The sequence below is a fragment of the Neodiprion pinetum genome, chromosome 1 (assembly GCF_021155775.2).
Source record: "Neodiprion pinetum isolate iyNeoPine1 chromosome 1, iyNeoPine1.2, whole genome shotgun sequence".
NCBI lineage: Eukaryota > Metazoa > Arthropoda > Insecta > Hymenoptera > Diprionidae > Neodiprion > Neodiprion pinetum.
In genome coordinates, this window is record NC_060232.1 from 24,868,810 (window position 1) to 24,883,134 (window position 14,325).

Genomic DNA, 14,325 nt, shown 5'->3' on the forward strand with positions numbered 1-14,325 from the left:
ACGTCATCTTAATTAGAATAATTTTTCCTTATAAAATAATAAAGTTGATAAGTATTTTCGGGAAAGTTTCAATCTTGCTGTTTTTTTTCTCTTTCCAAACGTCTGTACGATTTTTTATTGCAATTTACATGCCGTACAAAAAGCGATAATTTCTTGTTATCTAAATGGTAAAACGGTTAGTATAACCAGGATTTTTATCATTGTCCAGACTTCCAAACATAATATTCGAGCCGTCTCTTGAAAGGTAAGAGTCCGGGAAAAACACTAAATTCCCAAAGTTTTTTTTGGGACATTTTAATGGATGTAAGATGTTAATATTAATTCAATTAAAGATGTGCAATTTCTGAAAGACTGTTATCACCACGTTTGAATACTCTATACAAAACTAGAGGTTATAGCTATTTAGTCAAGGAGTAAAACGACAAGGTATTTCTATATGACAATGATAATAGTTTCTTCTGCAGTATTATGCTAATGATTAAATGTAACAATAATTATATTTCTGGTGATGAAATCCTTCCTTAACGACATGAATCTCAAGTGGTGCTTTATCTCTTTATCGATTCATTTTTTAGTAGAACTTTTTTTCCCTTTATAACTGTGGTTCTACCGGTAAGTTAGAATTGGTAGATACCTTTTAAATTAATTATAAAATTAATGTATTAACAACAGTCGATTTCGATAGATGCTGCACGGTTCAATCAATCATTTATGAGCTTCCTCCATAGCCCTCTTTAATGTCTTCTCAAATATCTTCTTTGAATCACAGAATCCTTGCTTCGTTTTTCCAAATGAATTCGGTCCTGCTGACGTCGGTGTTTCCCGACCGATATTTCTCATCCGCATTCTTGCTTCCGCAGGCATTTCTTCAGGTTCGTCATCATCATCAGCATTAAACACTGAAGCAACTGTCGGCTTCTGAACTGCAGCTGGTTTCACACTAGGCTTCTGCAATTGTTTCACTACTTTAGTGAACAGATTTTTACCAAGATGAAGTATGTATATTTGAAACAATTTTAATGTAAAAAAAGTGAACAAATAACAAAATCATGGTAATCAGCTCGAATCGGAATGCTCACAAAGTTAGTTTAATTTCATGAAAATCCGAATATGGAAAGATCAACATGTCTGTCATAAAACCAGAGATGTGATTTCTTTTCCATGTCTTCCAGTGTAAAAGTCAACTTATTCCTCGACTATTTAAAAGAAAAAACTCTATGTGAATTGATTATGACATGAAAGAATGTATATGTCCGCATTTTCCAGAAATGTTTATATTATAGTTTATACTCTTTTTTCATACGTTATGCTTTATAAAAAGAGATATTGGTCTTCGTCAAAGCATTAATTTTGATTGCAGTTAATGTTTTCTAAAAATGTTTCTAGCTCTAAAATAATTTTCCTTACATATCAGTTATTTATGCGGTGCGAAAGCCACTGATAAAATCTACTAGTATTTGATGGCAAGCAGTATGTAAAAATTAACCAACAGTGATCAAACATTTTGAGTGCGAAAGTAACTGAATGACGCTTGCTAAATAGGGGCTAAATTCACTTTCATTCATGAAAACCTGAATCTAATATTTTCTTGCCTTTGTAACTGTGACAAATGACTGTGTAATTTGTGCAAGACATAGGATATATGCCAAGTCCATTTGAATATGAAAAGACTGTATAAAATTGGCCTAAAATGCGTACGGATCCCGATCCTAGTTTGATTTGGATGCCCTTCTTCTGCTCGGTGGGTAGAGGTTTCTTTCCAAAGCCAAAAGTGAGTTTCTGCTTCTTATGATCAGTCTGGTCAGAGCTGGTCTGGTTGCATACATCATCGCGTAGTGGTGATCGATCCCTTTCCCAGTCGTCCCCTCTGCGATCCGCCGCTCTGTAGGCACTTGACCCTGACAACGTCAAACACTGGCAAAGTTCAGATCAAGTTAAACAAAGCTGACTTATTAACCGGAAATCTTTAAGCAGCACGCTACGCTACTAACATTTCAGTAAATTCGTAAAAAGAGCAAATTACTAAAAGCTGCAGTAAAAGTAGAAAGAAAGAAAAAACAAATTAAAGCTAAATTATCGCATCAAAGACTCTCTGATTAATATCAAAACTTGATGTTTTCATACTTGACTACATAAAAATTCTATGACTAGATTTGGATCATGCACGAAACGTTGTAACACGCATACAAGTTTACGGTGTAGATAGCGTGTGAACAAGCAGCATACATATTACACACATATGCATATACATCTGCACATACATGTAAATACATTAACAGCTCAGTCGAGCGAAGAAGTGAAGATGATGTAATTTACCGTTAAAGGGATACCATTTACTACTAATAAAATGAACAAAACCTTTTCTGTAATCTTCGCTCGTGCTATTCCTCTTCGACATTTTTATCGCGGATTGTTGTTAAAATTATCCAGGTGAAAGAACGATGCGAGAAAATGTGACCGCAGAGGCGCCGTACCGACCTGAAGAACGTAAAAATCGTTACTAAACATACGCTACCAGCAAGCAAAGCCAGTCGAAGTGAGGGCTGCCAACCCAACGACGCTGACGTCATTATGACGGGATGTGAGGGAATATACGTTACATACATTAGGCTTTAATAATTGTTTCGCTGTAACATGAGCGGATTAAAGTGCGCTATTTACCGATACGGGCTCACCATAAATCGCCATGCTTACTGCCAATTAGGCACGGATTATCGGAGGGTTTTTGGTTGTGTTAACAATCATAACCTCTCAAAATATAACCTACAAATATATCGTACCAAACATGAAAATGCTTCAATTACACCGAAACTGATAGATGATCGCGAAATAAATTCTATCACTCAGAATGGAAAGCCATTTCGAACTTTTCCCAATCTCAGTGAAGGTCCCGATCTAAAAGACTTTATTAAGTCAGATGTTACCGTAGATTCTACGGAGGCTGAACCTGTTCCTTATTTAAAAGCAACTTGCGGTAATGACCGGAAAGGTAAGTTGATTTACTCATACTTGTGGATTTGCAAATTAATCCCTATTTCTAACCACGATGATCTTTAAAAAAAGCTAGCATAAATTGCCGCCCAACAGTTGCATCGTTGTGAAATGCCGTCTCTGAAGTATATTTCTTTCGGTAGTAGTTGAACACCACAAACTACGTGATAATTCACTGATAGTACATATAATTTACAGTTTATTTTAGTGTTTACGGATGTCAGATGAATGTAAGTGACACAGAAATCATTTGGTCGATTTTGAAGAAAACTGGTTATCAAAAGACTGATACCATGACAGAGGCTGATGTAATTTTGCTTGTGACATGTGCCATTCGGGATGCAGCTGAACAGAAGATATGGCACAAACTTGTTCATTTGAAACATTATAAAAAATGGAGAAGTCTTCGGTCAGACAAACCACCACTCAAAGTTGGTTTGCTAGGTGATGAATTTAAGATTGTTCATTGTTATACCTTTCAAGAATGATGTTCTACTCAAGAACCTATTTTGATTATTCTATTAACACAGAAACTAGATCTGCCTGAGCTTATGTAAGAGAAACACAGTCGTCACACTTCCTAGTCACATAATGTTTCATTTTCTAACAGCTACTTGAATAAGTGAAACAAGTTCAGGTAGTTGTTTTGGAAACTTTATCTGTCATATCCGCAGTAGTTCTAACCGTTTGTTACAACATTTAGGTTGCATGGCGGAGAGATTGAAGCATAAGTTACTGGAGACGGACAAGATAGTGGATGTTGTAGCAGGTCCCGATAGTTACAAGGACTTACCTCGATTACTATCCCTTACGGAAGATAATCAAACAGCTATCAATGTGATTTTATCGTATGATGAAACATATGCCGATGTGACACCAGTTCGAATCAATCAAGATTCTGTTACTGCCTTTGTGTAATGGAATTTTTTAACTAGTTATTATCTGAACCTCTATGACTTACAACTCTAAAATTGTATCACTTAATGCATTATTTTTTTACTTAACAGTTCAATTATGCGAGGGTGTGACAACATGTGCACTTACTGCATAGTTCCCTTCACACGTGGTAGAGAAAGGTCTCGTCCAATCGCTAGCATTCTTGATGAGGTATCACATTTGTCCGACCAAGGAGTAAAAGAAGTTACTCTACTTGGGCAAAATGTTAATAGTTACAGGGATTTATCAGAGTCAAAATTTGCGACTGCAGATAAAAGTGATCCCAAATTGGCAGCAGGATTCAAAACTGTTTACAAACCGAAAGTTGGTGGATTGCGATTCAGTGATCTGTTAGACAAAGTATCACAGATTAACCCAGAAATGAGGATAAGGTCTGTGTTAGATAAAAATATAAAAAACGTTAATGTTATTACCGAATAGCGTAACAATAATCTACCATTTTTAGATTTACGTCACCCCATCCAAAAGATTTTCCTGACGAAGTATTGCAGTTGATAGCTGAACGACCTAACATCTGTCGCAACATACATTTACCTGCTCAGAGTGGAAATTCAACGGTTCTGGAAAGAATGAGACGAGGCTATACTAGAGAAGCTTACATTAGTTTAGTTGAGCACATACGCGAAATCATACCAGACATTAGTTTATCGAGCGATTTTATTTGCGGGTTTTGCGGTGAAACTGAAGAAGAGTTTGCAGACACAATTTCACTCATGCAAATGGTCAAATACAATATGGCTTACCTATTTGCTTACAGCATGCGGGAAGTGAGTGCATGTCTATAAAATTTACTTTTCTGTTACATTTTACTGGTTATTATTACACATTTTCCAAGTAATCATCATTTGTTACATAATTTGTAATATTGTGGTCACTTTCAAAAATCATATAATTTATGCAATTCTCGAATTTATGACGAGGCACGTGCTTTAAAATCACGTTTGTATTGATTCAAACAGAAAACAACCGCGCATCGACGTCATGAGGATAATGTTGATCCCAAAGTAAAACAAGATAGACTCCGGAGGATGATTACAATTTACAGAACTGAGGTGCAAAAATTGAATGAGGCTATGATTGGGCGACAGTATTTGGTCCTCGTTGAAAAGGTATGTAAGAATAATGTTTATGCAAATTATACAATATTATCCTTGATTTGAATGAAATATTTATTTGCAATTAATTTTCTTGTTTTAGAAGAGTCGAAAATCCGAATTTAATATGCAAGGTCGAACCAGTGGGAATATAAAAGTGATATTTCCGCGTGGTTCAATACAAGACAATAGATGTACAACTAAAAGCCGTAATATTGAAGCTGGTGACTACGTTGTTGTGCAGATAATTAATGCTAATTCGCAGGTTCTCAAAGGGATTCCGCTTTATCACTCATCAATTACGCAGTATGCACTCAGTACTGGTAATCATTATGAAAGGATGGCCTATAACTTGTAAAAAATGTACAAAATTATATAATGAATATTAATTAACTATTCGATTTTCCAATTCTGTACGTACATACCCACTTGTAGAATGTAGGTTTAGATTACTATTAATGAAAAATAAATAGATTTTTATTCGACAGTTTTTAATCTGCTAATGTATGGCATGGATAATTTACATACATTTTTACAACTACCATTAATGTGAAGGTGAGACATGAATCGAGTGATCTGATGTGTAATGATTAACTTCTGATTTACGTATCGGTAAAGACAAGGTGAAAATTTCTACAATGCAGAATTAGTTAATTCTCTTGATTTGTAAATTGTATAGAGCATTACATACGAATTCGTAACATTGGATCTGAGATTGTCATCGGAAGTAGAAAATTTACTTTTTCTTCACGGAAATTGGTGAACTTGATGTGTCGAATTTGAAAATTACTCTTACTTTGAACTTATAATATTATATACGAGTGATGGGAGGTAATTACAATTCATTAAAACTTGTGATTAAAATGATATATATAAAAATACTTACAAATTCTCAGAAGCCATCTGAAATTATAACGTATCGTAATTTCATAGCTATTGAACATTAGTATCGCAGTCTCAATCTAAACCAGCAATATACATTGCCGTTAAAAAAATATGAACACATCTGACGTAAGCGCAGATTGTAACTCAATATTAATTTTCCCCGCAATAGCTTACAAACTAACTTGTTTTGCGCCGTATTACCAAATTATTAATGACGTAATTACGTTTAGTCGTCCATTATTATACGCGTAAAAATGGTTTTCAGTGGTTTCAGGAAAAAAAAAATAAAATCACTATTAGGACACGTGAATGAACTGTGACTGCGAAAGAACATTCAACCGGCTTTCACAATAAATTGTATTCTGTTTCGAAACTATTGCAGGTATATTAATAGGTTTAGCACATCTCTGGTATTCCTGTTAAACTAAACTAGCACCGCCAATGTTGATTACGACATTGTCAGCTGTCCGTTCGTAAACGGTAAGATCGCGTCCTCGTGGTTGTTCGAGTAAAGCAGCTAGCTGCTCACCGCTGGGATAAGGTCCTTGTGATGCTGGTGGTATAATTCCGTCACATTCTAATTGCCCTATAAATAATATAATAGCCAGTCATTCAAATATAAGTCCATAAATACTAGGATGAAAAAAATATAATCCATGTTTTTAAAACCAATTGCGGTACTCCTCAAAAGTTGATTTTCAATATTAGAAAACAATCTAAAAATGGCGACTCATATTCTGCCTGCACAATTAAACTATTTATACGTAACTAATGACAAATATTTTCTGTATTAGCACAAATCTGTGAAAATTGTAAAAAAATCGATCATTGTCATCAAGCTCGAATAACTTTTGAGCAGTATTTCGATTACCATAGTGACAATACAACTATAAACGAATGTTTCCTGAATTTACATCTCCAACTCTACAATGATAGGCAAGCAAAACTATGATAAGCAGACTTTGGAGACTATGAACGTCAGTTCCTCTCTGAAACAAGTACAATACAGGACATTCGCATAATCCGAGACGTTGAAAATACTAAATCAGACCTGACAGGGAAGGAGATGCACCCTTGCTTGACCCGTACATGCGTGTACTGTAGCCCGAGTCGTTATGCGCGTCGTGTAAGGGTGGGGTAGGGCTATAAACCGCGTTACGAGACCTGTAAGGCATCCTGGCTATGCTCTCGTAGCGGACACCATCGGTTGCCATTTCTTTGACGGCCAGTCCTCCGTTGACGGGTTCTGGCTGCACAACGTCATCCTCACCTTCACTACTCTCGGAGTCATTACCTGTGTGTTCAGAAAATTCGATAACTTCTGCAGTTTTCTTAAATGTCTCATGATTTTCTACCCTTGCCATCCAGAGGTTTGGTAGAACCTCGCGCTGGGTAAAAGAGTAAAGAAAAACGAATATCTAGGTCATGCGATATACGCACGAACGTACAAGTAACTTCGTGGCAAAGAAAAGTTACTTATCTAATATTAGAAGGAAAAATTATTCCTTCAGTAAAAATATTTGGTGTGAAATAAAACCTGACAAATTTCGGTTCGCTATGTCGAAGAAAACGTTGTTTTTCCGATATTCGTCGGGTGGATTTAAACTGAGGTGTAAAATTAAAACGGCGGCATGATAAACTTGTAATTTTCTTTTGGCTGTGTATTGGTTTTCAGATCTCATTGAATTGTAATAAAAGAAAATAACAGCTAGCGATGCGAAGTATAATTTCACCTTCATCTAAGTTCTAATAATCGACAATTAATTCCGCAAAAATTACTTGTATGTGTGTATACTGCATGTATGGCAAAAAGAAACAGATACCTAAGATTCGATCCCAGTTGAATGTGGATATTTGTAACAACCCTAGATTTTACGTACGTTGAATGGATCACAAGAAAGTCTTACCCTCACCCTCACCCCGCCATCCGTTACTCATACCTCCTTGAGGCTGAACTCTTTGATTTTGTGAACTTTGGCTATGGTCTGGACTCGTCGGTTCACTACTTCCAGAACGTTGTCCCCTCCATCTGTTATGCATGCCAGGTACATTTTGAAAGCGTCTGATCATTTCGTGAACGCTCCGCCGTCCCGGAGCTCCTCTCCAATCGCTGCGGGGACTTTCTTCGCCAATTTTGCAATTCATATTGACGTCGATTTGGTGAGTGTTAGTCATGCGGTCGTGAGATCCGGAAATCTGTGCAATAACGCAAAAATATTTTCATTCAATTAATCACCTTGTGTAAACAACTCACGTAGCCATATCAAATCCACGTAGTTACACGAGGTTCGTAAACTCGAGTATACCTGTTGCAGCACCTGATGTCTGGAGCCCAACGACGGTGACATAGCTGCGCCCAAAGGGGATGTTCGATCCCGTTTCAAGTCTCCGTCGAAAGTTTCATTGAGCCGCGGAGACACATCGAGAACCCTCAATGTCGGCCTCGAAGTACCAGACCCCGAGGGAATATCCCGCATGGATCTGCTGAGTCTGGGAATGGCGGGTATGTCCAGATCGTCGAGGCTGCCTCCGTGGGCCGGGGTTTCGCCGGGTATTTCGAAACTCCTGTCGTGAGGCCTGTCGTCGAGAAGGTCTTCCAAGGAGCGGGCGCGTGTCGGGGGCTGAGGGTTGGAAGTCGAGAGGCGTGGCGGCCTCTCGCTATGTCTACCGCGAGCACCACGAGAAAGCCATTGCTGAAGGTGTAGGTGTCTCTCGTCGCACCGAGCTCTCTCGGCGACGACGCACCTGGTCAATTCAGAAATTTGCCCGCGGGTCCGTCGCTCCAGATTTGTAACCTTGAGGTCGAGCCGCTCGTGGGCCTGATCTATATGAGCCTTGAGCTCGGCCTTGTCCCTCTCGAGCTTGGCTTCCATATGTCTGAAGAACGGGGCGCAATAGCAAGTGTAACCGACGCCGACCGGTCCTTTCCGTATGTTTCCAGCAAGGTCGAGGTAGTATTGTTCTCCCCGGGCGAGAGGGTCCGACGGAAGGGAATCCAGTCGCGGCTGAGGGAACGCGTCCGGGTCCGGATAGTAGTGGCAACCGTAAGGGGACCACTGTTTGCCCACAGCCTTCTCGAAGTGCACTTTGTGCTGTTTACCACCCTTCAGCTTCTTCTTTTCCTTTTTCGAATTACTGTCTCTGCTACCGCTCGTACCGCTCCCAGTTTTCTCGCGCTTCTTATCACCCTTGCCCGCACTCTTCACCTGCGGCACCTCTCCACCCTCGTCTACCTTGTCCTTTGACTCTTCGTCCCGGCTCTTGCTTCGCGCTCGACTCCTGCTTCGAGCCTTACTTATTATCTCCAGGATCTCAGAGAGGTTCTTTCTGCGTGCTATGTCTTTTGCCGTCTCTGCCTGCTTGTTTCTTAACGTTCGGTCGCATCCTGCCTCCAGTAATATTCGTGTCAACTTACGGCGGCCCATTGCAGCCGCGATGTGCAGCGCAGTGTCGCCGTTCTGGAAAAATGAAGCAATCTAGTTAGTTTTTTTAATTTACATCTTTATTCACTATTCATAATACACCCATGTATGGAACAAAATTTGCAAGGGTCAGAGTTCTTGCCTAGGTCAGTTTTTAGGTAGTAATTATCATCTTTCCACAGAATCCACAGAACGCAGAACCTTATCAATATTAACTTTCTTTTCTACCCCGTATTTAATATCTCATTCATTTTTTATTTTGGAAAAAAAAATCGTTGCTCCTTGAACTGGATCTGTATAAAAAATAATTTTGCTACTCACTTTGTTCTGGTCGGACACTCGGCAGAGAGCAGAGATAAGGATCCGCGTTACTCCTGCATGTCCATAGCGTGCGGAGGTGTGCAAAGGCGTATCCCCGTACTAAATCAGAATCAAAGAAGGCATATAAGTTTCTGTCGAAATAATGGAATCCGATTCTATACTTTTCGTTTTCGCAAAGAAAAACAAGTAATCTTATACAATCGTTCATTTCTTGTCTTTATAGCGCAGGTGGAATCGGACGAAATTTAGCAAAAAAAAAAAAAATGAAACTTAAAACAGTCTGGTACAGTACCATGTTCAAACACCACAATTATCGAGGCAAATTTACGCTGTGGTTTTTTGTTGAAAAAATAATTGATGAGAAGGTTTAATATACCGGTCATCGCGAAGTAATCGCCGATCGTTATTAATCGATTCCAAAGAAGCAAGGATGTAAACAGAACATGGGGAGTTGGCACGCGAGCAAGACTCTTTGAAGTTGCTTCCCGCGGTGAGTGGCGACTCATCGTCGAGATCTAGACCACTATCAGTGGGGCCTTGGTGGTCCGCGTCTTTCGCGCATCAGTGAACAGGAGAGAAACCACCGTCGTGACATAATTCAAGCATTTACGGATTCAATTCAACAAGGTACTACGGTTCATTCGAATTGGTATATCTTTTACCTTGTTAAGGTAACGATGTCATTACACTGCACAAAGCGGTGACATTTCTCATTTTGCGGTCAGAATACCGTGCACTTCTGGTGACTGTATAAAGAGATCGTTGACGCCCGGTCCGCTGAATTGTCCATATCATTTAGACAATAAATAGTCGCAGTACCGCTCTTTGGACACGTTAATCATGAAAGGAAACGACATGATACTCACGTTGTTTTGCAAGTCTGGGTTGCAACCGGCCAAAAGGAGTTCTCTACAGCTCTGATTATGACCGTTCTGGCAGGCCAAATGCAAGGGTGCGAATCCCGCGAGATTGCGGGCGTGTAAAGGTGCTCGTTGCGTGCCCAGAGCCTTTGCCAGTGCAGCGACTGTTCGGCTGTATCCTCTCCACGCAGCTTCGTGGAGCGCCGAGTTTCCGTGCTGAAATGAATGAGCGAAGGGCAACAGTTACAGCTAGGTAAATATTGATACTGTATCGCGTTCGAAAGTTGTGAAATCCATGTGGTGAAACTCGACAAATATAACCGCCAGAGTGTCCTAACGTTGGAGCTTGTGGTTCAAAATTTAATACCGAAAGGTTCTGGTAGTTAAAAAGTTTTTAGTGAACAGCGCTTTGTGTATAGGCATATTGCATAGATATAACGAGTCCTCGAGGCGAGGATCACGACTTATTTCGTTGAACAATTCTCTTCCACCATTGATCGTACGTACAACAAAACTCTCATGTGGGTTTATGAAAATATTCGGTATCAAGTTACTCATGCGATGGCGTTAGATTATACCTGAGTGATATATTTGAAACGGTCCGCTTGTCGTAGGGGTCTATCTGCTTGAAAAATTACTGCCGTGGTACTTAGGATCTCTACGTTTTCAAACAATTTATACAGAATTGGGAGAGTATTTGTAACTTGATTCCATACCTAGAAACGTCGGCAATCGTATCGTAGATCACAGGATTAGGAGATGCACGCACATGCTGCAGGGTGATTTATGTTAATTAATCGTGGTTGGAATATATTTCGGATGTTACACAAGGCGTCAGATACTTTGATAATAATGTAGAGTTCCAAGGGATCAAAGATATTTCTATTTATTAGCTACAGTTTCGCTGACGCGAACACTTTCGAGCTTTCTAAAATCGAATATTTTGTTGATAATGTTACAGCAAGCTGCTAAAATATATTCTTGACTACCATACCCAATGATCTATTACATTAACCATGGCGATGGAAGGTTTCTTCTCTTGCCTATTTAATTAATATGATATACAACAGTTGCGCGTAGACATTGTGATTTTCTATTAGCGCTCGTCTGCAAGTTTCGGAAAATATCGCGAGTTTGCATTGAAACGAACCACCCTGTAAGTTTATATAATGGAGACGTGAATCTGTGGATGGAGAGTGCCGTTGACGTGATCGTCGTGGGCGGCTCCCTCCGGGTAGGTAACATCGCGCAATGCATCACGAAACGTCTATTCAATTTAGATCAGACGCCCTGGGTGCTTGAAGGGACTGGGAGTCTCTAACCAACCTCCGATATCATCTACATTCTATAGAAAGTTTCGTTTTCGGTTCACCCTCGACGTTCAACCTACAATTTCAACTTATAGATGCCGGCTTGCAACGCGGGCATTCGTTACCCGAGATTCTATCATAATATTCGCATTATGTTGACCAGCAGCTACACCATGTCAAGTTAATTACAGTAATTAGTTATCAGATTCCGATATTACTTATGCTTACGCAATTCAATATTTTGTTACATTCGATTTGAGTCACATGTATACATCCGTACACATTTAATTGCAAACTGGCTATCTAGGTTTTTGTTCCGTCTTTCACTTCCGGTAATTCTTCTCCTTTTTTCACCCGAAACCGTCAGATTTTCACTGAGTTTTGAATCTTGCTGCTGGCTTTTCGACCCGATCATACATCAGATTATACTATATAGCTATGCGGCATCAGAGTTTTCTGAGGCTGGTAAGATCAACTCGATATCGTTCGGGATCTTATCTTTTTGTAGCAATTTCCTGGCAGTGTCCTGGGGCGAACGGATCCGTCTTACCTCTCCGTATGTTCCAGACCTTACAAGTTACAACTACGCTACAGTGCCTTGAAAGATTTCTTCGCCGCTTATTATACGACCCGGGTACTTCCTAGCCTCGCCTAGTCCTCGGGGTATCGGCGATAATGTTCACGCAAATATCTCCTCCTCATAAATTCCAACTCGTTCATGTTTAGGTTGATATGTGTTCGGATTAAAAAGAAAAGTCTGTATTTCGTGTGCATGTATCTTATACCTAGGAAATCGCAATCGTGTGAACCTCTAAAATATCTTTTTGCAATTAGACCACAGTGCTCTCGTGGTGTGAAATATGGATTAACACCTCGTAAAAGTCTCGCGGTCACAACTATCTGTCATGCACATAAATCAGATCAAGAGATTCAGCAGAGTTTCGCGCCAATACTGTCAAGTCTTCTCTGTACAGACTTACAATTAATCGACAAAAGCTGAGGAACCGTTTGTGGCTTTCCAAAATTCGCGGGCTCTCTTTTGTCCGTTTACAGAATAATGATTTCGAAGTGGGCAGGTTAATATGTTTCATTAGCAAATACGCTGTATTGTGTGGTTTCAACTATATGAGATCATTACGTATCCTTTGGAATGACCTTGACATCTGCAGTTGCGACGTGTCGTTAATTAATACTGACATTTTTAAGGGTGTGGTATTTACTCGTATCTTAATCCAGATGCACAATCTTTTTGACAAGTTGGACGGTATTTCGTTTATTTTTCGGTTGAGACACAACTTTTCCGAACGACTAATTGGACCGGTAACCAGTACTTGCCGCGTTGACAGTAGGATATGCATCCAACGCTATACATAGATATACACGTAGCACACACCTGTGTCATTCCTTCAATGGCACGTAGGTAGGGTATAAGGATACTCTTTATCTGATTGTACGGCATATTTTCATTCTATCATATTTCTTACCTGATAATTAGGATGAATTAATTCGCGTGTATAAAGAAACTAACAACTAATGCAAAATCGACATCCATCAAGGCACACCCACAAGTAGTAAAGGTATTCTCTATGAAACCGCAAGTGCACGCGCTTCGTCTATTCAGAAATCTACATGGTCAGTCCCTCGTTTCATGGGATAGCCAGATTTGACAATGGCTTATTCGTTCTTCTGCTCACCGCAACCTTGTACCTCGGCCCTGCCGTTATATTATCGTTTATTCAAATACACTTCGTACATCCGTAGGAATGGGACATGCATGTCTGTGTGAATATACGCATTCACGCGTACATACAGGCCGTATGATACAGCCGCATGAATAAACGTTACGTATTCACTGAGATTCCAGGTGTGTACAGCGATGGAAAAGGTTTATACGAAGGCCGAAGAGAGTACAACGCGTATCGTATGTATATAGAACGTATATATGAACAGTACAGGAATATGCTTCGTATATCTCGCTGGGGATCCGGTGGTGGTCAATGAACCAGTGATACCCAGTGGCGGTACACGCAGTGACAAAAACTATAAGGTCGCATGGTTGCTGTGTTCGTTTTTTTTGTGCTTCTTCAATTTTTTGCTCTCTTTCTCTCTCTTCGATATTCGGGATCTTGGAAAGGCCTGTAATTGTGACGTTCTAGTAAATATCGGTTGAATAAAATTGCAAGATAATGATACGGCTGAGGAAGGATTCAATCTGCAGTAGCTGAAAATCGTAAATTTTATTTTCATCGATAATCATCTTCAAATCTAATTAAAATGCAGGCTTCGATCAATACGCCGTCATTCGTTTTACAACTTTATAAGCTTCATCCCATCATAGAATTGGTTATACACGCAACTTCGAAATAGTGATTCATTCGTACCTGACCAGAATGTGTTGGAAAGATAAAGGCATGAATTTTCACGAATAGTCATCTGTAATTCAAAATTCATGCGGCGAACGCGAAGGAACGAAACGCGAAAGTCT

The 14,325-nt window shown here is 39.5% G+C and overlaps 3 protein-coding genes across 10 annotated transcripts in view; 1 reads left to right on the forward strand and 2 right to left on the reverse strand.

Annotated features, from left to right (window-relative positions):
* Nucleotides 1–21: 21 nt before the first annotated feature.
* LOC124224998 (PEST proteolytic signal-containing nuclear protein) lies at nucleotides 22–2,515 on the reverse strand. The gene is made up of 3 exons (XM_046637355.2): nucleotides 2,359–2,515; nucleotides 1,699–1,898; nucleotides 22–948 (listed from the first exon to the last, which is right to left on the reverse strand). Exons 1-3 carry the CDS (start codon nucleotides 2,396–2,398, stop codon nucleotides 706–708), a joined length of 483 nt encoding a protein of 160 aa, XP_046493311.1. The 5' UTR covers nucleotides 2,399–2,515; the 3' UTR covers nucleotides 22–705.
* Nucleotides 2,516–2,531: 16 nt separating this feature from the next.
* On the forward strand, nucleotides 2,532–5,436 carry LOC124224980 (CDK5RAP1-like protein). 2 transcript variants are annotated; one of them, XM_046637323.2, is made up of 7 exons: nucleotides 2,532–2,989; nucleotides 3,190–3,435; nucleotides 3,695–3,905; nucleotides 3,999–4,319; nucleotides 4,394–4,715; nucleotides 4,908–5,057; nucleotides 5,146–5,436. In XM_046637323.2, the coding sequence occupies exons 1-7, from the start codon at nucleotides 2,635–2,637 to the stop codon at nucleotides 5,398–5,400; spliced, it is 1,860 nt and encodes a 619-aa protein (XP_046493279.1). In that variant the 5' UTR covers nucleotides 2,532–2,634; the 3' UTR covers nucleotides 5,401–5,436. The 2 variants fall into 2 exon arrangements, with proteins under 2 accessions (XP_046493279.1, XP_046493289.1); XM_046637333.2 differs by having other exon boundaries at nucleotides 2,849–2,989; nucleotides 3,200–3,435.
* Nucleotides 4,588–14,325, reverse strand: part of dgo (ankyrin repeat domain containing protein 6 diego) — an 88,143-nt gene continuing 78,405 nt past the window's right edge. For 5 of the 7 annotated variants that reach the window (XM_046637292.2, XM_046637286.2, XM_046637277.2 and 2 more), the window contains 6 exons: nucleotides 10,537–10,746; nucleotides 9,671–9,769; nucleotides 8,234–9,385; nucleotides 7,835–8,123; nucleotides 6,979–7,221; nucleotides 4,588–6,513 (listed from right to left, as the gene is read on the reverse strand). In XM_046637292.2, coding sequence (XP_046493248.1) covers nucleotides 6,347–6,513; nucleotides 6,979–7,221; nucleotides 7,835–8,123; nucleotides 8,234–9,385; nucleotides 9,671–9,769; nucleotides 10,537–10,746 — 2,160 coding nt within the window. In that variant the 3' untranslated portion in view covers nucleotides 4,588–6,346. The remainder of the gene's footprint in view (nucleotides 6,514–6,978; nucleotides 7,222–7,834; nucleotides 8,124–8,233; nucleotides 9,386–9,670; nucleotides 9,770–10,536; nucleotides 10,747–14,325) is intronic. The other 2 variants (XM_046637267.2, XM_046637310.2) reach the window with 2 other exon arrangements.

Coding starts and splice junctions, on each gene's coding strand:
- LOC124224998 (XM_046637355.2), bottom strand. CDS start 2,398: ATGTCGAAGAGGAATAGCACGAGCGAAGATTACAGAAAAG. Junction 1,899..2,358: donor GAGCGAAGATTACAGAAAAG/GTTTTGTTCATT, acceptor TGACGTTGTCAG/GGTCAAGTGCCTACAGAGCG. Junction 949..1,698: donor TCAAACTAGGATCGGGATCC/GTACGCATTTTA, acceptor AAACAATTGCAG/AAGCCTAGTGTGAAACCAGC.
- LOC124224980 (XM_046637323.2), top strand. CDS start 2,635: ATGAGCGGATTAAAGTGCGCTATTTACCGATACGGGCTCACCATAAAT. Junction 3,906..3,998: donor GATTCTGTTACTGCCTTTGT/GTAATGGAATTT, acceptor TTTACTTAACAG/TTCAATTATGCGAGGGTGTG. Junction 4,320..4,393: donor AACCCAGAAATGAGGATAAG/GTCTGTGTTAGA, acceptor TACCATTTTTAG/ATTTACGTCACCCCATCCAA.